The sequence below is a fragment of the Danio rerio genome, chromosome 2 (genome assembly GCF_052040795.2).
Source record: "Danio rerio strain M-AB ecotype USA chromosome 2, GRCz13ab, whole genome shotgun sequence".
Classification (NCBI taxonomy): domain Eukaryota; kingdom Metazoa; phylum Chordata; class Actinopteri; order Cypriniformes; family Danionidae; genus Danio; species Danio rerio.
Genome location: NC_141022.1, coordinates 32,404,411 through 32,430,831, shown reverse-complemented (window position 1 = coordinate 32,430,831; position 26,421 = coordinate 32,404,411). Strand labels below are relative to the sequence as shown.

The 26,421-nt window shown below is 36.0% G+C and overlaps 1 protein-coding gene and 2 long non-coding RNA genes across 3 annotated transcripts in view; 1 reads left to right on the top strand and 2 right to left on the bottom strand.

Moving 5' to 3' along the window:
* Positions 1 to 26,421, bottom strand: part of cdh12a (cadherin 12a) — a 92,618-nt gene that overhangs the window by 5,065 nt on the left and 61,132 nt on the right. The window contains 4 exon segments of the mRNA NM_001159830.1: positions 4,433 to 4,544; positions 5,894 to 6,015; positions 6,630 to 6,766; positions 14,478 to 14,731. Coding sequence (NP_001153302.1) covers positions 4,433 to 4,544; positions 5,894 to 6,015; positions 6,630 to 6,766; positions 14,478 to 14,731 — 625 coding nt within the window.
* On the top strand, positions 446 to 14,643 carry LOC147837121 (uncharacterized). Its single transcript, XR_015478598.1, has 3 exons — positions 446 to 534; positions 924 to 1,080; positions 14,504 to 14,643. It is a non-coding gene; the product is annotated as an uncharacterized LOC147837121 (long non-coding RNA).
* LOC147846386 (uncharacterized) lies at positions 20,309 to 21,375 on the bottom strand. The gene is made up of 3 exons (XR_015478594.1): positions 21,237 to 21,375; positions 21,021 to 21,124; positions 20,309 to 20,446 (listed from the first exon to the last, which is right to left on the bottom strand). It is a non-coding gene; the product is annotated as an uncharacterized LOC147846386 (long non-coding RNA).

The following is a 26,421-nucleotide window of genomic DNA, read 5'->3' as shown; positions in this document are numbered from 1 at the left end:
GTAGATTGACCTTGCTTTTAGGCCTGCACAGACCAAACAGACATCAAAGATATAGCAGTGAAGACGGCAACGAAGCTCTGCTTGAAAACACCAAAAGGATGACAGGTGACTGCAGATGCACATGCTTTCTTGTGCCTTTGTATCTCGGTACAGTATTTCAACAGGTATCTATAGTACAGAATATGCTAATCACTCAGGAGAACCAAAACTTGGACTGCAGGTATGCAATGTTATTAAGAACTTCTCTAAAACCTTTGATTTTATTTATATTTTTGGTTTAATTAGTGTGTGTTTGTTTGTGTAGTGCAGGGGGGGTGCCAACCCTGTTCCTGGAGAGCCACCTTCCTGCAGATTTCAGTTGCTACCCATAGCAAACACACCTGAACTAATTAATTAGGACCTGAACATCACATGATAACTACTGGCAGGTGTGTTTGATATGGGTTCTAACTGAAATCTGCAGGAAGGTGGCTTTCCAGGAACAGGGTTGGCCACCCCTGATGTAGTGCAGTAATGGTGTGATTAATCCCAGCGGTGAGTGGTTGGTTTATGGCCCAAAAATAGTCATTGAAGATATCTTTTAAATACATAGATTATGTAAAAACAATTAATAATAATAATAACAATGAGTGAAATATATAATCAAACGAATTGTCAGACTTGTTGTTTTAATCATTTGCATGTCATACACTATGCAAAAAAAAAAAGATTAATTAATTAATTTAAAAACTGTGACCTGAGATCACAAAAGCATATAGTATTTTAGAATGCACAATATATAAAATATAACAGTTCTGTTCAGTTCTTGCTGTTGGACAACATAATGTACTTTTGAGGCTTTTTAAGTCGAGAATGTAGTTGTTTAGATTACAACTATGCAGTTTATTTATAAGACTAGTGCCTATTTTTCAATCATTTTATAGCATCGGATTCAGTGCATCGCCGCCATCAGCCTGTCTCAACAGACCAAAGAAAGTAACGGTTGAAGTTCCGCCACAAGAAGGCAACAAAGACTGCATAATAAGTCCTTAGAGGAAGAAAAACAGCAGTTTCTCAGCTGAACAATTTATTATGAATCATGTAAGTAACATTCTGAGTCAATATCTCTTGTGTATGTTGTATTGCTGTGTTTGTACCTCTGGAAGTAACTGTTTTTTTGTGTGTGTGTGTGTTTTTAAGCGTTTGTTTTGCTTTGGCTTCGGCTTTTTTACGGTTAACTATAGTGAAATCCCAATTGCAGCAGAGAAATACTGAGAAATCTCTGTAGATTGATGACATTTCACGCCGTTCAGCTTTGTAATCATAAAATGTGAGCAAAAATGACCTGTTTTGTCAAATTAGGCATTTGCTAGAGAATTATTAAAAAAATAAATACTAATACTAGCATACTAAAATTACCCTTGTGAACTGGCAACAGTTTCTGCTGTTCTAACGGTCAGCTGCAGATGAGAATGAGTGACGGAAGAAAGTAGTTCCTCATACAAAAGGATTTTTGGACTGTGTTTTTTATACACCCGATTATGCGATCAAACTGTTGTATAAATGTGATATCACACTCGTAGCAGTGCGATATGGCTGTTTATTGGCACTGGTGGGGAATACTAAGGCACTCGGCCTGTGGCCTCGAGCCAACACACTCCTGTCACCAGCAGAATGTTTGTGCAGTACATTTTGGAACAACATTGCAGTATTTAATTAATGAATGAATGTGTTGTGGAACGAATCAAGTGAGCCAGAGACTCACTGATCCATTCATGAAGACAATCACTTGATTGTTTCATAATAACTTACAACAACTGTTTGGAACAAATAGCTTTAATTAGTTATTCAGTGAAACACCCAGGAGTACTGCCACCTACAGAACAGCCAGTTTTATTATCATCTATTTATATGTAACAATCACAAACCAGCCAGTCTACCAGCACAAAACCAGCACAAAAAACATACAACAAAATATCATTTAATTATCATAAAAAAGAAAAAAAAAAACTGAGACATATATAGGTATGTTTTTTTCAATACCATACACACCTACTTTAGACCACCCTCTTTGCTTTTAGTGTCTGGCCAAGTGTTTGTCATGACCCAGAGGAAATTGAAAACACTTTTAACAGAGCTTGAAAACAGTGGGGCAGGTGCCTGCTGGTCTGACGGTGAGGGCTTTGCTTGGCTTGGAGTCAATGCACCGAGATGCGCTTGTCCTCGCCTGGAAGGTCGACTGACCCCGTCATAAGGGGTTTGTTACGCCTGGCCAACCGGGGGATTTTTCTTGACAAGGTAGGAGCCATTAAAGCACACCTTGTGCCTGTTTGGCTGTGTAGCCCTGAGTGACCCTGTCTGTGTGAATCACAGCTGATGATATTCATGTGCTGAGAGCACTGGGACTGAGCGCAGAGAGGCTGGAGGTGTCTGTACAAATGGATCACGCGCTGATCTGCTGCTCTGGGATGTGAACACTATTCACGTCACTAGTATGGCTAGCTTACTTCTTCCCCTGGTAGATGTTGCTATATTCAGTTTATGTTTTGATTATGAGAACAACATGACCTAAAAAAGACTTTTATCCTATTTATTCCAGCTGATCTTATGTAAGTCTATTTACAGTTAACATATTTCTGTAAAAGCTGTCTCCAGATATTCAGGTTACATCTACAGAATAAATACATTAGAAAACACATTTCTTTAATTAATTTACTTAAATGGACTGATTAGACACACTCACACATGCATGCGTACACATACTCACATACAAAATAATAATAATAACAACCAGATTAGTTATCATTCTGTTGAAGACAAAAAAATATATATACTGTATATATTCTGAAAAATTTTGTAAACCCGTAATCTTCCATAGTATTTGTTTTTCCTTACAATGGAAGTCAATGGTTACAGGTTTCTAGCATTCTTCAAAATATCTTCTTTTGTGGTCAACAGAAAAAGTTGAATTCATAAACTCTTGAAGGTATAGAATCACTTCAATGTGACTCCTTTAATGTGCATGGTGTGTACATTTTCATCGTGTCCCTGTCTTACTGTGCCATCATTTCCTGATTTGGGACATTTCTGTTTCTTTGGTTTGTGTTGTGTTCATAATCCAGTTGAGCTTATTTGGAAATATTTGAGACATCTTTTTAGAGGTCTCAGCTCACTTGTTTAATGCTTCTGATAGAAGCATTTATATTTATTAAATATAACCAGGCTAAAATTGCAAATGCTTACAAATCACTAATCAAACCAAACATTCTACACTCACCAGCCACTTTATTAGGTACACCTTACTAGTACCGGGTTGGACCCCCTTTTGCCACAGAACTGCCTTAATCCTTTGTGGCACGCAGTTGCTGCAGATTTGTTGGCTGCACATCCATGATGTGAATCGCTCATTCCCCAAAGGTGTTCTATTGGATTAAGCTCTGGTGACTGTAGAGGCCATTTGAGTACAGTGAACTCATTGTCATGTTCAAGAAACGAGTCTGAGATGATTCGTGCTTTATGACCTGGCACATTATCCTGTTGGAAGTAGCCATCAGAAGATGGGTAAACTGTGGTCAGCAACAATACTCAAGTAGGCTGTGGCGTTGACACGATGCTCAATTGAAACTAATGGGCCCAAAGTGTGCCAAGAAAATATCCCCCACACCATTACGCTAACAACATCAGCCTGAACTGTTGATACAAGGTAGGATGGATCCATGCTTTCATGTTGTTGACGTCAAATTTTGACCCTACCATTTGAATGTCGCATCAGAAATCAAGACTCATCAGATCATTCAACGTTTTTCCAATCTTCTATTGTTCAATTGTTGAGAGTCTAAGCTAAACGTAGCCTCAGTTTCCTGTTACTCAGCTGACAGGAGTGGCACCCGCTGGGGTCTTCTGCTGCTGTAGCCCATCCGCCTCAAGGTTTGGATTTGTTGTGCATTTAGAGATGCTCTTCTGCATACCTCGATTGTAACGAGTGGTTATTTGAGTTACTGTTGCATTTATATCAGCTCAAACCAGTCTAGCTATTTTTCTCTGACCTGATATTTTCTCTTTTTCTGACCATTCTCTGTAAACTCTTGAGATGATTATGTGTGAAAATCCCAGTAGATCAGCAATTTTTGAAATACTCAGACCAGCTCGTCTAGCAACAACAACCATGACATGTTCAAAGTCACTTAAATCACCTTTCTTCCCCATTCTGATGCTCAGTTTGAACTGCAGTAGATCGTCTTGACCATGTCTACATGCATAAATGCATTGAGTTGCTGCCATGTGATTGGTAGAATAGAAATTTGCATTAACGAGCAGTTGGACAGGTGTACCTAATAAAGTGGCCGGTGAGTGTAAGTGTGACTGTGAACATACTTTGATAGGGATATGTGAAAACATCAGAATATTAGGTTATTTAGTATATTTATATTTTCTCTAAAACTCTCTAACTTACTTCCATAGTCCCTGATGGTAAAGTTTCTGTTCCTGGTCTGTGAAGATTTGAAGTAGAAGCGGTGCTCAACAGCAGGCACGTCTTTGTCTGTGGCACTGAGGATCTGAATCACCTAGAGAACAGAAACAGAACAGTCCTCTGAATAAAACACCACAGAAAAGAGATGCAGATTTTGTAAATGCACTTATAGTGTTCAAACGACAGCAATAGTCTGTTTGATTGACAGAGCTGACGCGCTCTTCTCATCAAACCTCAAAGGGATCATTTGAGGTTTTTTACTGTCTTTATGACTCAACCACATGGGGCGTCATTTATGACTGCTGCGCTGTCAACTCCATACACGCGTGAAGACAAAGTCAAGCATTATGAGAGAATGACAGCATTAGCAGAGCATTGAAGAAATAAATTCTTCTATTCTCTTTATGATAAGTCTGCAAAAAATGATCTCTTTTTATCATTGATTATTCATTCATTCATTAATTTTCTTTTCATGTTAGTTCTTTATTAATCAGGGGTCACCACAGCGTAATGAACCACTAACTTATCCATCATATGTTTTACACAGAGGATGCCCTTCCAGCTGCAACCCAACACTGGGAAACACCCATACACTCGTGCATTTACACACATACAGTACACTACAGCCAGTTTAGCTTACCCAATTCACCTGTACCGCATCTGGACTTATGGGAACAAATCTTGACAGTTATTTCTCTTTGAAATTGTGAGTTACATACTGGGCAGCTGTCTTTGTTTTGGTTCCTTTTACCAGCCCAATGCCACTTTAGCCAATTATGTTTCAGCACCTTTGATTGCCATGTTAGAAAACAGCCTATTTCATTCATTCAGTCAGAAAGGCTCTCAAAGCATGCGTTCATGACCAAAATACGACCTCCGATGGACAGCAGCAGTCTTCAAATCGACACGCAGATTCAGAGTTCCACATGGAGTCTTGCCAGATTGGGCGGTTTTGAATTTGATTGTGCGGGTGAAAAATGTCATAGGTGGGTAGTGAAAATTTGGGCAGTTTTGAAATGGCGCTCCTAAATACAATTTATTTTAAACTATCAGTTCAAATACTCCTCCAGAAAATCTTTAAATTGATATAGATGGGATTTGATTAATGAATTATTGGTTTTGCATGCAAATTTAATTTATTCTCTCTGCAAGAGTCTGTGTTGATCAGTCGCCTGTCTTCAGCGAATTTAGAAAAGTCTTTGTTGTGTCATCTACAGTATTTTGCACATCTCTGCATATAAGCAAGGGAGCGGCGTCTGCTATGAACGACTGAATAGAGAGACACTGATAGGCAGTGTTGTACTGGGAGTAGCTCTCTTTCAGCATGAAAGAAGAAGATCAAGGCACACTTCTTTCACATTAATTCACAACAGCACCCGAAAACAGGCCCGGAAACAGGCCCGGAAACTGAATCTCAGGTAGTTTATACACATGCATACGTACCTGTCCTACTTTCGCGTTTTCACAAACAAACGTTTCGTACACAAAGGCAAGTTCTGGAGGAAACTCGTTGACATCCAGCACCTTGATAGTGACTGTAACTTTGCTGGACAGCTGGGGATTGTCTAAAAAAGATCAAACAAGACATTGTCCATGAATCAGATCAGAAGAAACGACAAAAACGAAGACACATTTCATACTTGAAATGGATGAAAGGAATAATGAAGAATTCGACTTTGTTATACTGACGAGCAGAGAGAATTTGATGAATTTGATGTTTCTTTCATGCTATAATAAAGCACACTCATTCTATTTCTAGCTATAAAATAAAATATAATAATTAATATTAATAATAATTATTATAATAATAATAATAATAATAATAATAATAAAAACAAATATATTTTGGGCTGAGAAAAATCTGAGGCAAACTTTTTTGTTGCATCTGCCTTTCATTAGCCAAACAGCTTGATGATATATAAAAGTATCTATTTAATTGGTCTCTTGACAGTTCTCTAGTTTAAGCTAAGCTTTTATTTCTTTATTTACAATTTAGAAATGTTATTTATGCATCAGTGAAGCTGCTGTATTTTTATTTTTCTCCACTAGATGGGGATGTGGTATTTCTGATTTGAGCCTATAACGCTCATCCTCATTTCAGTCTCCTATAATATTCACCATGTGAATCTGCTGTGCTGTTGGTATCTGGGATCTGGATAAAACAGTCCACCATACTTACTAACTTTTGTTGCTACAACAGTGACGTTGTGTTCAGCATTTCTCTCACGGTCCAGGGCTTCACTGATAGACAGAGTTCCTTCAACAGGGTCGATAGCAAAGTGGTTTTCGGCATCCTTTCTCCATTCAACAAAATATCTACAAAACAGTTCATCAAAGACAAAAACACAACAAGCAAATTTTAAGAAATTAGGTCACACAGGTACAAACAGATATTAAAATTCAGCTTGTTAATGCTCTTTAAAACAAAGGTTCGTTATTGGCATTTATGATTCCAATAAAGAACTTTTAAAATCAATAGAACCTTTAAATTCCACAAGAGGTTCTTTGTGGTGGAAATGTGTGCTTTAAATTATTAAAATGTTGTTGTTGTTGTTGTTGTTTTTAAATGCTAAAAACAAACAAATGTTTTCTTGCAAGGATTCATACTGAATATTTGAGATATAATGATTTAAAAAAAAATGAAGTTAAGTGATGGACACTGATAAACACACTGATCCATTCAATGATATACTTGTTAACCACCTTGCAACATATGGATTAGTTTAACAGCAGATGTAGGTGCATGTGGTAGCTTTTAAAAAGTCACTAAATCAACATCATTATGCATCTTGAAAGAGCCAAGATCAAATTGAAAACTACTTATTAATTTAAAATTATTATTATTATTATTTATTTATTTTTTTGGTTTATTTTATGTTTTTTAACTGAAAGAAGGAAGAGGACCTTTCTGGGAACAGTTTGTTAAAGAACTATGCATATTATTTTTGCATATAAGTTTCTAGTATCAACAAAACAAAGCAAATCTTATCAAATAAGCTCACTCCCATGAATCATATGAACAGATAAACCTACACACACCGGCCACTTTATTAGGTACTTAGGTACTAAATTTCTATTTAGCCAATCACATGGCAACTAGGCATTTAGGCATGTAGACATGGTCAAGATGGTCTGCTGCAGTTTAAACCGAGCATCAGAATGGGTAAGAAATGTGTTTTAAATGACTTTGAATGTGGCATGGTTGTTGGTGCCAGACTGGCTGGTCTGAGTATTTCAGACCAGTATTTTCAGGTACTAGTAAGGTGTACCTAATAAAGTGGCCTGTGAGTGTATATATTGGCAAAAATATATGTTGTTTACAACCAACATCTTAAAATGAGAAGCGTTATATTTCTCCATGGGTTTTAATTAGATGGCTTAAATCAGTGTTTAAAGGGATTCTCGAGTAATTTATGCTTTTTTTCCATCTTTTTTTTGGCATAAATTCAAAGTTTTAATGTTGTTATTCACCTTGCAGCTTGCTTGTGTAGTTCATGGTTTATATTATAATAATAACTGTTAAAAATGTAAAACACGCTTCCGTAAAAAAAAAAAAAAAGTAAGTGGACACTAATGTTCTCTGTTGCTTGGCAATCTTTGAATGTATAAAGCGTCGCCAAAAAACTGCAGTCACGTTCTTCTGCTTCAAGGGAGACTCAAAACCAAAAAAAAAAAAAAAAAAAAAAAAAAAAAAAATATATATATATATATATATATATATATATATATATATATATATATATATATATATATATATATATATATATATATATATATATATATATGACTGCTGGGAAATGATTGAACTTTTTTTTTGCCTTTAAAACATTGGCTTAAAACACCGAAAGGCGACAAAAGCAGGTTTTTGAGTAAAATAGAACAGCAAAAACTAATTCCTGTTATATTTTCATTGACTCACAAAAGTCTTTATTAGAGACATTTTTTTCAACAAACTTTCTGACTTGAGTTTAGACTGTCAGTGCACAGGGCCCAGACATAAATGAACATTAAAACAAATACATGTTTATGTTGAACACATATACCTACACTGTAGGAAAAAATATTACCAATTAGTCCTGACAGCCTATGTTTTTAGGTCATTGTAACATATTAAGCTAAGTCAATCATGTTCTAGCTTAATTGTATAAGTTACACAAGCAGTTTTAAGTCAGTTTTTGATGCAATTTGATTCAGCTTAAAATGTAAGGATACAAGGATTTTTTCACAGTGTAGTCTAGAAAATTATTCAGCATTTAGTTTTTGAGGTCAGAAGAGTAGGTCTTCTCAAAATAATATAATCCATTTTCATTACAATTACTATGCAATTATTTTGGTTTTGAATGTTTATTTGGAAGAACAATATTTCTTTTTTTATATGTCTTTATTTTTTCTTTCTTGCTGGTAGGAATTCAACACAACGTAAAACTGTTATCTAAATAAAATTGTTAACTAATCTTAATATTACATACATAGCATATTATTTGATTAAATAAGGACTACTACAGATGCTGTTGTACACGAAGATGTATATTTTTCAGTTCAGATTCAGTTCCATTTCAGTATGTGAATAAGCACTCGTGGTCTCTTTGAACCTATGTGCTACTTTCATCCCACTGCTGTGCCTTCCAGAAACCCTTGTTTCTTTAGTACAAGGAGCCCAGTGGATCAGTGAAAAGAGGAAGTCTGTGTTTCCCTGTAGCGGTAGACCTTTATCAGGGTTTTATTCCTGCTCCGTCCTGTCCTGTCTCAGGTGTCTCTCTACCTGTTTGCCCGAGGTATCATGCTATTCAAGCAAATCCTCAGCCGGAGTCTCAACTGGATTCTTCTAGTAAGTGCTTCTGGCTTTGCAAAACGAATTCTGCAGTCAGATCATCTCTTAGCATATTCCAACCTCTGGTCAGGTTATACATTTGAAATAAAGTCAAAATGTAAGTTCAACTTTGAGGGGTTAGAATATAACAGAATTTTTCATGTTTGCAAATGCATTATCCTGATGATTTATAATGTACAATGTTTATGGGCTTATGCATAAATATTGCATGATGTTGAATATAGATGTTGTAGATGTTTTTGAATATAGATGTTTGTACATAGTTTTCTATGTAACATAGTACTCTTAATAATAGTAACATAATACTAACATAACATCCCATGTATCAATAGCCGCATTTCCACTATCGGGTCAGTGCGAGCCAGGGCTTTTATCGGGCCGGGCCAATCGCCCGGGAGTTAAGTAATGAGGGTAAAAATCATGTCACGTTTCCACTGTCGGGCTAGTAGCTCTCAGCGCGTCATGCAAACTCCGCCCCCAGAACGACCCCCGAATCAATTGTCACACAACCCGCCCACTTCAGTGGGAATCAGTCAGATAAAGCACACCATGGAATCATCACGAAACGAAACCATTAAAATAAAGACAACCGAAACAAACAAATGACACGTTACTGTACAGCAGTACATTATATGTCTATAAGCACAGACCTGTGTATTACCATTCATTACATTTGTTTACTCACCGACCAACTGTTGTCATTGTGCATCGAGTGCTCTTGCACGATTTGATTAATATCATCGTATCCAAATAATTTATAAATAATATTTCAAACCTTCTCCGGTGTTTATTGTTTTTAGAAAATATCTAAAATCTTTTTTTCAGATAAGCCTTTGTAAAATGAAAGTAATATGGCTTTAAAACGAATAGTTTGATTTATGTATTGTATATAGGCTGCCTACATTGTTCTAGCTAGCTTTTGTTTATTTTATATTGGTTTATTTATTAATGCGATTTTATTATATCCGATATTTGTAATTCTTTAAATCATATTTCAAAACAGTTTAGGCTATTTTATCAAGATATGACACTATATTGTTTAAAGCCTACGAAAGTGGGCACGTAATTTGTTAAGTTTTATGTCTTTCTGTTGTATTCATGTTGTGTATTATTATCTTCAAAATATATATATTTTTTAAAAAGCCACGCAGCATCAACACAGCTGTAAAAGGAGTGCTCTTTTTCTTTGTCTCACACACACATACAGGCATTTAAACGTGCACAAATACACTTTTTAAACTTGACAATAACTCTCGAAAACCTTTACTGTCTGCTGTGTCTTGATGTCTTGTGGTGTAAAGATTATTATACGTTATTGAAACATCAAGGAAGACGCAGCAATGTTGCTATAAATTAAAACTACTTTATTAGCCTATTTTATGCAACACCCTTACATTTAAAAGGGAAACATAAGGGTGATCATACGCAAAAAGACCCCATAAGGCTAGATGTTTTCTTTCCCTTATTTATTTATTTATTTATTTGTTTGGCGCATCATGTGCGATTGGAAAACTGTGCCCGCCTCTCGTTTCACTCCGCCCCGAAGCCCCAGCTGGCCCTCTTTGTCCCAAGGTATTCGGCGGGCCGAAAAATGCCGGCCGCTGGCCCCAAGGAAGGCCTGATTTGGCCCGATTAGGCCCCGGAAGAAACGCGACTGGAAACGCGGCTATTAATCCAGAATATACACTACCTTTCCAAGTTTTAAGAACAATGAATAATGACTTGACTTCTAGTTGATCATTTGGTATCAAAAGTGGCTTATAAAAAAGGCAAAGGCCAATAGATTATGCTTATTTTACCATAATAAAACATGATCGTGTCTCAAATTTTATTGATTTAATTAGGACAGTAAGATCTGACTTTGCTTAGACAAAAGTCTTGTCACTTAACAGAAGTAATGTATAGTATTGTATAAAAAGTCATGGCAGAGTGGAAAAATAATTCATATTGTGAATAACTCCTATGAGCTTGGAGGACTGCATCCATAATTCTCTGCAAGGACTCAAATGTCTTATTAAAGTTTGGAATGGCAAAGAAAGCATTCTTGCAGGACTCCCAGGGTTTATCAAGATTCTTTAGATTCATCTTCAACGCCTCCTTCTTTATCTTACCGCATGCTCAATAATGTTAATGTCTAGTGACTGGGCTGGCCAATCCTGGATCACCTTGACCTTCTTTGCTTTCAGGAACTTTGATGTGGAAGCTGAAGTATGAGAAGGAGTGCTATCCTGCTGAAGAATTTTGCTCTCTTCTGTTATATGTAATGGAATGGGCAGCACAAATGTCTTGATACTTCAGGCTGTTGATGTTGCCAACCCCAAACCCCAAACAATGTTTTTTTTCTTCACCAAACTTGACTGATTTCTATGAGAATTTTGGGTCCATATGGGTTCCTATAGGTTTTCTGCAGTATTTGTGATGATTGGGATTCTGCCACTTTTCTCAAATGATCAACCTTAAGTCAAGCTAATATTTGTTGCTCCTACAACTTGGATTGATTACAAGACCTTTGTCAGGTAGTGTAGTGTAATAGATCTTTTTATTAATCAAAATGAATATTTTAAAGAGATATAAGCCACAAATCAAACCAACCACCACTGAATGAATTATAACATTACAATTTACAATTTTATTTGAACCAAAAAACCATATGAAGTTCAGTTAAAAATGTTACTATAAAAAAAATAATTGGTTCACTCAAAAATGACAATTCTGTCAATAATAAATCATTATTTTGTTGTGTCAAACCCTTAGAGGGGATTTGTTTATCATCAAAACACAAATTAAGATATTTTGGATGAAATTCAAGAGCTTTCTCATCCTCATAGACACTAATGGTCCTGAGATGTTTAAAATCCAACCAATATTTTGTAAATACATTCCATGTAACTTCAAACCATTCAACTTTAATCATAGTGGTACAAATCGCTGTGAAAAAGAATGTGTGACAAAAAGATAGGCTAATTTGTTCATACATTTGTATTGGCACACAAAAATGTTCTTGGAACTTCATGTCAGAGGTCACATGGAATGCTATAATAATGTTTTTTGTTCCTATTCTGAATTTCTCATCTAGTTTTGTCACATGGCTGTATATAGAGGATGAGAACACATTTATTTAATATAAAACATCTTAATTTGTGATTTGAAGATTAGCTAAGGTCTCATGGATTTGGAACAACCTCAGAGTGAGTAATAAATATTAGAATTTACATTTTTGGTAAACTAAGCCTTTAAGTAAATTACATTTGATGCACACTATGAACAGTTACTTTTTGTGCTTTTTCTCAGACAAAGTTAATGCATAACAAATTGTATGATTTCAGATTGCATGGGGTAAATCCAATCTGTATAAAGTGCTTTAAAACAAGTCCTGTAATGTTTTGGTATTAGTTTAGTAAGTAAGTAAGTAATTTGTATTTATGTAGCGCATTTATTGTGTATGGCCATACACCCAATGTGCTTCACAATCATGGGGGGGGGGTCTCTCCACACCACCACTAGTGTGCAGCATCCACTTGGATGATGCGACAGCAGCAATAGATACCAGGTGCAGCCTTTATGATGCAAGCTGAGATTGCATCACTCAGTGATGCAGTATCAGACACAATGCACTCAAATGGAGTGAGTGACATCACTGTGAGGGGTAGGGTTAGGGGTGGGTTTAGGTGAGCCTATTAAAAAGCATTGCATGCCGCACAGATTGCACTACACCAGGTCTGCATCCAGACCCCTCTCGACAGCAGGCACTGGACAACAGCACCAGTGCACTCACCCCACAGCAGCTATAGGTGAAGTGGAGAGACAGTGATAGAGCCAATTCGGTGGATGGGGATGATTGGGAGAACATAATGGTAAGGGCAGATGGAGGGAATTTGGCCAGGACACCGGGGTTACACCCCTACTCTTTATGAGAAGTGCCATTGGATTTTTAATGACCACAGAGAGACAGGACCTCAGTTTTTCTGAAAGACAGTGCTCACTGACAGTATAGTGTCCCCTTCACTTTACTGGGGCATTAGGACTCAGACTGCAGGTTAAGCACCCCCTGCTGGCCTCACTAACACCACTTCCAACAGCAACCTAGTTTCCCCATGCGGTAAAGGCTCACCTCTGCTTAGTTTCAGTGAAGTTTAATAGGTGGAGGGCAGATGTGTTCTTGTCTCCAAGCACACATCAGTTGTGTTCCTACTAAGTAAATGATTGCGATTCCTTCTGAGTAAATGAGTATGAATAAAGTATTCATAGTGGAACCAACAGTCTGTCAAATAAATATCAGATACAAAATAATTACAGTTTAATTCAAATTAACTTCTAAATGCAGCACATAATTTATCCAACACGAAATTCACTTCAGTAAAATATTTAACACAATCTAAGAGTTTCTAAATTACTAACAACTCTATTTATGTACCTCTATGAAATATTCATATTAAAACAAATACGTCCGTAAAGACAATGTGCTAGTGTCAAGCTCTCAGCTGCTTTTAACATCAACATTGTACATAACACTTTCAGGCGCTTAAATGAAGGCCTAAAAAAAGCAAATGTGCCACATTAAATAAAGTCCACACTTGCAAACTACGCAAGAAGTTTGTCAGAATGCATTGAATCAAAGCTCTGCAGACTATGTTCAAAACAAGACTGCCGAATGGACAGAACCCACAGGACCACAGGTTTGTTATTGTTTCATGTTGTCTATAATCCTTTCTCTTGTTCATGTAGAGTGCTTCTGAAAGGAGTTCCCAAAGGACATTCTGTAAATACACATTTATTTAAAAGGCGAGTGAAGTTGCAAGTGCTTCAGTTTTACCCACGTCAGTCTGCTGCAGGTCATTTTTTTATGATTCACTCACTAATTACTTTGATTTAGGCTAAAAAGCAAGGAATCAAAGTAATTAGAGAGTGAATCGTAACATTGCAAAGCTATCCAAACAGATACAAGCAGCATCAGTCAGAACAAAATATAACCAAATATTATGCACATTTTGTATTGTTACTCTATTGTTTCCAGCCGAATGAACTAAACCGATGAGACCAGGGATTTTCTTTTCATGTTGTCTAGTGTGCTTTTACCTGTTGCTTTTCAAAGAAATTCCCACAGGACATTGTGTAAATAAGTGTGTTCGAAGGAAAGTAGATGTGTGTGTGTGCTTTGATCTGACCTACATTTGTATGATTGTGTTTCTCACATACCTAACAGGACTGTTGCTTACATCCAGGTCCTCAGCATTGACAGCACCAACAATGATGCCCACCGGTGTGTCTTCATACGTCTCCATGCTGTAATACAGCCGGCTGAAGACAGGAGGCTCTTCCACATCCAGAACATTGACTTTCACCATGGCAGTGTCCTTAAAAGGTCCCAAATGTAAGAATCGATGATCAAGAACTGCGTTTGAAGCTTCCACTTTAAAGGTGTAGGCCTTTCTGGTCTCAAAGTCCAGACGCTGTGAAATGAATAATAAAACTTCATCAGTTTAAATTCGGCTTTTAAAAGGCTTTTAAATTCACAGACTAATCTCTTTTTTGGTGTTCATTTGTGGATGGAAGCGTTGTCAAAAATGTTCATGCTGTGTACAGTCAAAAAAAGAAAACAAAACAAAGTTACTGGGTCATAAAATGCATGATCTAAGTTAAAATTCTTCAGGCTCACGCTGAGATCAGAAGCTGAGGGAACGGAAAGGAAAGGATGCCTCTTACTTTACCCTGAATCACAGGAGGGAGAATAAAGGTAGAGAAGACGAAAGCAGGCAGAAAATGTCTTTGGTCAGTGCCTCTTGCATCACTGTGCTTATTCAGCCATGTGAAGGCAGACTTTGGAACAGTCACACCTCAAAAGAAAAGTGCTGTGGTCATACTGAACAGACTGGAGACAACAGAACTTAAGACCCCCAAATGTTTAACTTGTAAGTTATAGTGTGAAAATAAAGTTTGCAAAATCACTATATGTGTTTGTAATGAGGCCACAGGCACATGTGTTTGTTTGTAATGAGGCAATAAACACACATAAACTGCTAAAGGATCGTGTTTAATGCACATTTATGCATTGTGTCATATCTCTTAGCTCTTACTGTGATTTACTGGAGTAAAGGTATGCCAATAAACCTCAAAAACGAATATGTTTATGCAGAGGCAATGCTGGTCGTGATGAGGGTGGTGGGGGGTTAACAAGCTTGCCCCCCAGCCCCTAATTTTTTGTGCGAGATCAGCCATTGGTGGTAGTCGGAGATATGACTGAAGCCTGTATTTTGTCAGCGACAGTGTTGCGCGCATCAGCTTCCCACATTCGTCAGATGTCAAACCCTAAATTAGCACAACTCTAGTCATATTTATGTTGTAAAAAAATTACCAAAATGTCCACTGTTGATTATATTAGAATTTTGTTTTTAATAGCAATTTTAAAACTTTTAATCTTATGGGCTAAGCATGGGTATTATTAATCAGAAATTGAGTGCACATAGTTTTACGTTAGGAAACACAGTCTTGAATTTACAAACAGTCAGTTTGTAGTCAAGTTCCAGAGAATAGATGGAACACATTGATCAAATGTAGTTTTTAGTCACGCTTATGTAAAAGTAATATTTAACTTGTTTAGTTTTGCCTTCACTCATTTTTTGCTTTTAGTAATGTCATAAAGCACTAAAGAGTCTTCAAACACATTATTTTTTACGACACATTTTTAAATATAATAGTTTAATTAATTTCTAATAACTACTTTTTTTGTCTTTCCCATGGTGACAATCAGTGTATAATGTTTTACTAGTTATTTTGGAAGTTGTATTCAGATTAAAGTGTAATTTAAAGACTTAGCTAGGTTATGCTATCTAGTAAAGTTAGAATAATTAGTTATTGTATAACTGGTTTGTTGTGTAGACAATTAAATAATATACAGTTGAGTAAATATTTTGAAATTAGGCTAATAAAACTGACCTTAATTAATATTTTTATTTTTATTTCTTTCAAGAAAAACTATAGAAAACAAAACTTATTATGGCTCAAAAAGAATTATTTTTGTTTGATACCAACTTTTTAGGTAGTAGTTTGGTAATACATACTTCAGTGAATCAATTTTATGAATGTACTTAAATTACATTTTATTTGTTAATAAAATGTATACGTTTTAAGTGTTTTGAGGGATATTTAGTGACTGATTTAGAGGTTACTGTCGGTCAAAGTACACAATTTATGTGTCTAATTTTTCTTTTTTTAAAGCTACATGAAGAAATAAACACATATTTTACTAGAAACATGTTTTGTGAATACTTACAATGTCTTCTGGTGGTCTAGAACTGCCAGTTTCAGACTGTAGAATCTTAATTTGCCTAGGCGTGATTATGCATTCACAATGGTTTAACCAGTTATGGGTGGTCAAGAGCATATGTTTATTATACATTTTTAATTATTATTATTTAAGATACAAATCAGAGAACAGGGAAAGCTATTTTTTGCCATTAAAGGGCTAACCCTTACATCTTGTTTTAATGTCTTTCAGGTAATTAGGGGGGCAACCCAAGAGCCCCCCACCCCCCGGTTAATTCGCACCCTGCGTTTAGTAGACACCACAGTTCATAACAAAGGCAACTTGTAGATTAATTGCAGAGTTTATATATAACAGTGAAGTTCCACATGTTTTTATAAAGCCTGGCATTGCAAAAACGATATTACAACCACGTTTAATGTATTCAGTCCTAGGAAACAAGATATTTGTAGCTTAGAGAGATGTCTGGCAATAAAGTCTAGTGTTATTGTTTCTTTTATTATTTAATTTCTGTACCACAATATATTTAGAGACAAAAATATTTTTTAGAGAAAAATAAAATTAATCAAGCATTAAGAGCTGTTTATTTAATTTGTATCTTTATTATATTTTATTTTTTCCCGAATAGAGCTATTCAGATATTTTAGTGAAATTGTTTTCATGTCACAAAAACAAAATATTTTAATGTCAGTTTGTTCTAATGACATGCAGTCCTAAAGCAAATCAATGGATGAATGTATCAATCAATAAATTACTGCAAAGATAAACAAATAAATGTCTTAAAACTAGAATAACTGATAATTTATTACACTAACATCTTTGGAGCAATGACAAACAAAGCAAGACAAAATAGAGCAAGAAAATTAGCCCAATTAGCTTCGCTCTTTTCTCAGACGATAGGAGCGACATTAGAACACAAAAGATAAATCATGTCCTGCTGATTTGCTTTTCCTACTAATAGTTGTCTGATTGGTTGTGCATAACTGTGGCTTATAAAAAAAAAAGGGCCATGCAAATAAATAAATAAATAAATGCTTTAAATGCGGTAAGAGTTGTTATTTATTGATTTAACGCTTTTCCAGCATCCTCATCAACATTTTAGAATTGTTAAAAAACAAACATTTATTATTCATTTTCAGCATGATTCTGCCTGCTTTAGTCATTCTCAACCAGAATATAGTGTGTCAGAAAAATGAAAAAATAAAATTTAAAAGAGTACTTAGATATATTTCTTGTTTAGCAATAATATAATTTCTTATTTTTTTCATCACTAAAACTGATTAATCATTTGCACCCTCATCAACATTTTACAATTGTTAACATAACACAAATAAATGTATCATTTTTAACAAGCCTCGGCATAAACCATTCAATTCCAGAGTGTAGTGTGCTATTCTGGGAAAAAATAAATAAATATAAATATATCAGGATATCAGGATACACTGGGTGGTCGATATCATACACCTGGCACAATAAGATGCAAAACATGTTTGGAGTGATTTGTTGCTATTTCAGACCGGCACAACCCTAATTTTCAGGTTTTACACCACACTGTTTAAACAGCAAATCCAATTGCGCCACTTTGAGTACTTATGGATGTGCAGGTCTAAAGCCTGGTTCATACTACTGCGTCAAGTGATCGGTGTGACCCACGGCGCATGCAATGTGTGCAGCTGTGCATTTATACTTCTGTGTGCTGTGTGTGTTGTTCTGCAATAACTCTTTAGAAACACAAGCTAGCAGTAGGTGTTTATGTTCCTCTGTGTCAAGTTTCTTTGCTAGTGTTTTGTATTTTTCTGAATGCTACCTTAATGTACAAGTGGCTCAAACTCGCTCATTTTGAGGTGGTAATCGGCGGAAGTGCAACAACTGTAATCATATGATAAACACAAAACAACAACTTCAATCCGGAGCTCCTTCACGGGACTCCACACTTGTAAACACTTGTTGCATCGGGCTTACGCATCTCTCACCTCCACCCATACTCGTCAGCGACACCAAGCCGACCAATCACAGAGCTTGCGCTAAGCATCGTTGCAATGTAAGTTACATTTTATTCTTAAAAAGGAGGTGTTTTAAAGTGCATTGTTGGCATGTTGCTATTTTGAAGAACTGAAATAGACTGTGCCATTGATTCATTCATTCATTTTCTTGTCGGCTTAGTCCCTTTATTAATCTGGGGTCGCCCAAGTGGAATTACCCACAAACTCATCCAGCAAGTTTTAACGCAGCGGATCCCCTTCCAGCCGCAACCCATCTCTGTTAAACATCCACACACACATTCACACACACACACTCATACACTACGGACAATTTAGCCAACCCAATTCACCTGTACCGCATGTCTTTTGGACTGTGGGGGAAACCGGAGCACCCGGAGGAAACCCACGCGAACGCAGGGAGAACATGCAAACACCACACAAAAAATGCCAACTGAGCCTGAGGCTCGAACCAACGACCCAGCGACCTTCTTGCTGTGAGGTGACAGCACTACCAACTGCGCCACTGCTTCGCCCATTATTTATTTTATGCATATTTATATTTGTTTTAATAAAAATAAGTTTATATTTGTCGACCTGTGGGGTTTTGGAGACGTCTACATTACTATATGGGGCATAGGAACAGGATGTGTGTTTAACTGAGTTTTTTGATCACACTTTGTTATTGTTAATTTATTCATTTGCTGGAAATTAGAACTGAATTTAGAAATAGTTTTAAAACAAATCTTTGCACTTAACAAACTAAATGAAATATGTCGGCTAGTGGATGTCTTCAGTGGAGTGCGTAAAACAATGTTTCCTTTTCCACGAAAGTAAAGCAGTACACTGTAAAAAATTTGACCTTAAATTCACAGTAAATTACTGGCTAATAATTGCATTACTTTCACAGTAAATTACTGTATGTAAATTCACAGTAAATTATTGTGAGGTAGTTCACAGTAATTTACTGTGGTTTTGTCACATTAAATTATTGTGAAATTACAACCATATATTGTAACTTTACAGTAGATAATAAAAGTCTGTTACTGTGATTTCACAGTATTATCTTGTAGAATTAACTATATTTTACTGTGAATTTGCAAAACGATTACTGTGATTTAGCAGTAGGTTGCGGTTTAAATACCTGATTTAACTGTAAAGTTAAAGTTATATCCCGGATTACTGTAATTTAACAGTTTGGTGCTGTAAAATTTCAAAGCAATTTTAGGTCACACAAAAATGAAAATTCTATCTTGATTTACTCACCCTCAGGTTGTTCCAGCTCTGTTAAAAAATATTTTTTTTGTTAAACACAGGAATAAAAATATCAAATATTCCTCTTTGTGTCCAAACAACCTGAGGATGCGTAAATGACGACAGAATCTTCATTTTTGGGTGATCTGAGAAGACTCTAAAATCAAAATAAAAACAAACACACATACATTTTACAGATTTATTTAACAGCTTAATGACATCTGTGTAAACATTTCAGAAAACTTTCAAAAGGTGAAGGTGAAGCCTCAAAAAATACTATAAGAACATATTAATAAAAAAATCTGACATCATATGTAGCATACATATAAAAAGCAGTGCTTCAGAGTCCGCGCTCTCTCTCTCTCTCATTATATATATATATATATATATATATATATATATATATATATATATATATATATATATATATATATACATACACACACACACACACACACACACACACACATGAGAGAGAGAGAGAGAGAGAGAGAGAGAGAGAGAGAGAGAGAGAGAGAGAGAGAGAGACAAAACTTCTTGCTAAATTAGGCAGTCGTCTATTCAAGGTCAATCATTTTCCTGATAATTTTACACACTTGCTGGTTGATGTGTCTTCTCTGCTTCTTTGACTTCGTCTGTCTTCCATCTCCAAACTGGTGCCCAAAAAGCACCTAAGCAAAAGGGCAGACAAACAGTTAACTTCATACAACAGTACTGGGAGACTACTGCTGCACTACAGAGCAAAATTACTGTTAGCTCAGTTTGAACATGCTGACAATACTGTAGCTCAGTCAAACTGCAATCATTTAAACAAAAACATCTGAAAAACATTTCCATCACAAACACACAATCAAGAACAGTCCAACAACAAATAGTGGTTTTAATGACCTAGGCAGAGCATTTTAAAACAGTTGATTTGATTTACACCTTCTGTTTACAGACTATAGTCTAATGCTGGGTTCACACTTATTGCAAAGTAAACACATGCATCACAGTACTTGTTCTTGAATACTAGCAGGATGTTTCTTGCATCAAGCTAATTTTTCATGATTTAAATATTAGGAAAATTTTGCAAAAAAACTTGATTGAAGTGATATAGCACTTGTGTTGTATTCATTTCAATTAAGTTTTTTGCAAATATTCCAAATATTCTTCCACATGTTTTGAGTTTCACTTAATTTGTGCTGCCCAGTAAAATTTCCCACTATTTATGCATTTGCAATGACTTGCATGTAATCCACTCACCTGAATAGGTAACTTCACATATGGTATAAGAGCCCCATCCTTTTAAAGACAGCTTCCCCTCTGGTCTCCAGCACAGACAAACAAATTGTGTCTGCAACACGGCCCTTTATAACAAGGGGACAAGGGGAGTCATGACTTGTGCTCCTATACATTCCTTGTTTAACCCCCCCCCCCCCAAAACAAGCCCTCAGTTACAATATTTATTGTAGACATTACCTTAAATTCCAGAGTGCAAAAGGCATCTTCAGCATACTTCAGTTTCAGACCAGATCCAAAGTCAGTTGTGAAATCCAGGTGAGGTCCCATGACCACTCGACCCTCCAAGGAATAAGACTAAAAGGGGGAAAGAAGGACTAAATTAGAGGTGTTTGTGAATAATTAAATTTGTTTGTAGAAACAAAGTTGACATTCCATGCTCTGCCTATTAAAAACCAAGCAAACAAACACACATGCCCAGTAAAATTGCTAATAAAAATAAAAACTATAGTTTAAAAAAATCTTTGTCTAATATTTACTACTACTGGAGGTACTGGTGGAACTTCTGGAAGAAGAAAAAGAGTTTGTACAAGAAACTGCTCACAACAAATCTGTGGAAAAACCTGACATTTAAAAATCTAATAAAAATGACGAAGGCATCAACATTACCTTTAATAACCAAGCAAGGGTTGATTGGTAGCATCAGTGTTTCAACATCAGTGGCTGTGGCTGCAAAAAAATATGAATATAATAAGAGTAGAATAAGACTCAACCTAACACATGCACACACATACACACACTCTCTCTCTCTCTCTCTCTCTCTCTCTGTATATATATATATTTATATATATATATATATATATATATATATATATAGGTTTAGATCGTGATAATGAATTTAGGCTATATTTGTGTGCTCAGAATTTACACTCACCTCACACTTCAGCTATTATCAGGTACACCTGAACACCAAAAAACAAAATCTACAGTTAGTGACAATATACAATTAGTTTTCATTAGTAAATGTTAGCACTGCATTAACACCATTGAGAAATATACAATATGTACTGTGTTAGTGTTAGTTTAAAAGAATACAACTGAATTGTATTATAAGCCTCATTTAATAAAACAGTTAAGACTTGTTTCATAATGAGTTTAGTTTATTTAAATAACTTAACGTTAACATTACAGTGAACAAAATTAACGTACATGATGGTGACTAACGTAACCGTAACGTTAACTTAAGTGAAGGTCAGAGCTTACCTTAACTTTAGTCATTTCACCTTTACTTCAGTCTTGTACTGAAACAGAAAAAGCAGTTAACAAGAAGTTAATTAAAGAAAATTCCCTTTCTTTTTTCAGGAACTAACGTTAACGTTATGCTAATACCTCAGAAAACACTACAATCACCATCTGGCGTCGTTAATTTCTTGTTTTAAAAAAGGCGCGCTTAAACCCTGTACGTGCGAGTACAACTAAAGTACTCGGTAAATTCCTGTTAAATGACATGCACTATACAGAAATACACATACAACAATCATTTAACTGACAAAAGTCATATTTTAACACTTACCGAGGATGAAATCGTTTGGTGAAGAGACGAGGCAGGCGTTGTCTGTGGTGATGGCGCTTGTTTGCGGTCGAGTCGAGTCAGTTCTGTTAAATGAATCGGCTCCTTTAAGTGAACAGTAAAGAGTCGAATTCGGCTCCTTTAAGTGAACAGTAAAGAGTCGAATTCGCCTGAAAACGATTCCATTTTTTTATAATATTGTAAGACGCAAACATATAATTCATTAATATTTCATCATATTGCTTGGTTCGTGTACTGCTTGTACACGAATTGCTTGTTGATGACTATGAGCTCATGAACACGTCTGATAAAATATCTGAATCTGATTCAATGTCACTAGAGTCCTGAATCGAAGCAGTGCAAAAGTAATATATTGATTGAAATATAAAGTTAATTATTTTCTTCGCCATTCAAAATATTATATATCTCTGACTTTAACAATAAGAATAAAGTTCGTTTGGAGTGTATTGAGAATTATTATTTTTTCCTCCCAGGATTCAATTCGCACCAAGCTGCATCAAGCTGTAATGGTGGATGAGAAGGCACATAATATTATAAATATTGCTTTTAATATGTAATGAAATAAAGTTTTAATACTTTTTCATGCGAGAATGTAGTTCTTCAAAACTCAAATCTGTGGATTGTTGGTAAAGATTGTGTGTAATTTTAAGTGTGTTTTGCCGGTAGCGGAGATCTATGACCTCCAGGCGGTAATGGCGCTCATTACTCATGTATCCGCCGAGAGGCGCCTGTCTTCAGGCTAGACATTGGGACAATTGCCCCGTCTTCGATGGCTCTATATGCATCCGAAAATTAAGTTTTAACTGTTTTTCATGCTAGAATGTAGTTGCTTAAAACTCTAATCTGTGGTTTATTTATATAGATAAAAAAAATAATAATTATATATATATATAATTCTGAGATTAGTGACCTCCAGGCGATGAAAGGTGCCCAATACTCATGAAACCGTCTAAAGCAGACATTTACCCTGACATTGAAATAATTGTTGGCTGTTTAACAGTCTTTGGTTTCATTAATTAATTACTTTTTATTCCAGTTTATTATGTTTTGGCTAAGCACACAGTTGTTCATTAAATATTATTTCATATTCTATGTTAATTGTATAAAATTAAATAAAAGTGCAGTACAACCAAAAAGATGTTGGTAACCAAATCGTTTTAAGAGCTATAACATTCTGTTATTATCTGTTAAAAGTTCATTTGTATTAATTTCTACGTTGAGTTAAAAAAAGGTTTGAATTTCTATAACTAACGTGCAAAAGATATAGCCCTTTTCACAGTAATTTGCTGTAATCATGCTACCTGCCGTTATTTCACAATAAAATTATGAATACAACATATTACTGTGAATTTTTCAGTTAAATACTGTGAAGAGATACTAATGTAATTTACTGTGAAAAATTACAGTAACTTGTTGTGAAAACCTGGAAATTTTTTACAGTGTAAAGTAAAGAGTAAAAGCTAATGAAAGAGGAAGTAAAGATTCATTCTTTATCCTCGTTGCAGATGGCCTGTTTAACTTTTTTCTCGCTAGTGAAGCATTCAGTTTTTCCACTTAAAAAGTTCGCCATGTAAATAGCAAATGCGTCATGGCACGATACAACTAACTTTTAAAGAGAATGGGAGATGAGACTCTGATTGGTTTAATGCATGTTATGCTCAAAACACATCCAGAACTCATTAAGGGTGCTTTCACATCTGTAGTTCGCTTCATTTGGTCCGGACCAAGGGTAATAAATGACACATTGTTGCATTTTCTGCCGTCTTTGGGTCGTTTTCACACCACACTGCTGGCTTTGGTCCGAACCAGCTGAAACGAACCAAAATGCAGTCATCTAACAAAATCCACATCTCTTATTGGCCAGATGTTGTTGAACATATTTCCTAAACTGCTTATTGATTGGTCAGAATTCACGTGCGGGAAAATGCCAGTAAACTCCCGCAGGTAAACAAAACCTTTTACTCTGGAGGGAAGACTGCGCTGGCTGATTGCATCCCTGCTTTAGAAAAACTATACATTACGAAAATGAAGCGCGGCCGCGGCTGGAAAACAGTGTTTAATGCATCGCTCGTCACTTCAGGAGGAGACGTGAATTAATTTAGCTAAACTGCGACATGGTCATCTTGCGTAAATATTACCAACGATCCATCAGGTAATGTTTTCCCCTCTCTCTCTGTTGGTAAAGCGCTGTCAACAAATATTTTTCCTCCATATCCCATAATGCACAGCGCATCGGCCTACGGCAGCTGAATTAGTCCAAAACGTGCAGTACTTTTTGCGGTTGGACCTGTTTCAGGATGGATCATATTCCCACCACAAACGAACCGCTCCAGGGTTTGTTTTGAAAGCGTACCGAGACCACCTCTTCAAGCAGGTCTTGGTACGCTTATTTGGTCCGCTTTTGGTGCGCACTCGAGTACGATTGCTGCATTCTCACCTGCCCAAACGAACCGTACCAAAAGGGGAAACGAACTCTAGTGCGATTCAATCGAACTAAAAAAGGCAGGTGTGAAAGCACCCAAAGAGAATAAACGCAACCCTGTTAGACCATGCACCGCGGCGCAAACCGTATTTTTCTGTCCTTATAATAGCAAAAGTGGATTCAGACACTCTTAATGCTTTTGCGCCCAGATTGTTAACATAGAGCCCTGTATCTTTTGTTTTGCTCATGAAATAATATGCAACAGAAGCAATTCCTTAGCATTTTGTTTTGTTTTTGTTATTTTTTAACATCACTAAAATTATTGATTTTCAGCATCAGCATTAACATTTTAGAATTGTTAAAAAAGCAAAAAATAATTATTCATTTTCAGCATGTCTCTGCATTAACCATCTCAGACCATGGTGTAGCTTATTCATCTGTAGAAGAAGAAGACAAAAAAACTTGCATTGCACTGGGGTTGGTTAATGAGTTTAACTGAGTGCAAAAAAACAATTTGTAACAGTCTGTTGCAAGCCCCCCCAAAAAACAATAGGCATAAGTCTTTCAGAACAGCTTAGGGAATATAAATCCTCAACAGTGCTAAAAGAGACACTTTCATCAAATAAGACCGATTACAAAGACAACTTACTGTTGTCACTGTCAGCCAAAGACCTTAGCGCTTCTCAAAAAGCATCAGCTTGATGTCCGCGACACACTGCTGTTCTGCAGTGACGTCTTATCACTGCTGACAGCACACAACAATTATGTCTGCCGATGTCATTTCCAGCTAGTGTTGAGATACGCGTCTGCCATAGAGCTGACCATGCTAAATAACAGTCTGGGAAATGACAGGACAGAGAGCCAGCAGGCCAAATCACCAACACACAGAATGTCCAAAACAGCAACTTCTGGCTACTGTGTCAAATCTGTAGCATTGGAACTTAGCTACTTAGCTACCAAATTCTGGCCTAAAAGACAACATCATCCCTCTGACAATAAAATGTACATTCGCCAAGCGTCAAATCTGAGTAAAAATTGGTGTTAGCAAAGCTATTAAACATTGTCTTGTACAATATGTCTGCACGTATGTCTACAGTTGGCTAGAAAGTTTTTCTTATTTAATTCTAAAGGGAACATATAATGAATGTCTTTATTTTAGCCAATGTAGAAATGAGATCTGATTATAATTTATATAAATATGACCATATAACCCCAATTTTATCCTCCTTACATTGGCTGCTTGTTATGTTCCAAATTGGTAATAAAATAGTCTCCTTACCAACAAAGCTTTAAATAATCTAGCTCCTGTTTATCTGGACAACCTTCTGCCTCGCTATAATCCAACCCACTCTTTAAGATCTCAAAACTCAGGGCCTCTAGTAGTACCCATAATACCAAAGTCTACTAAAGGA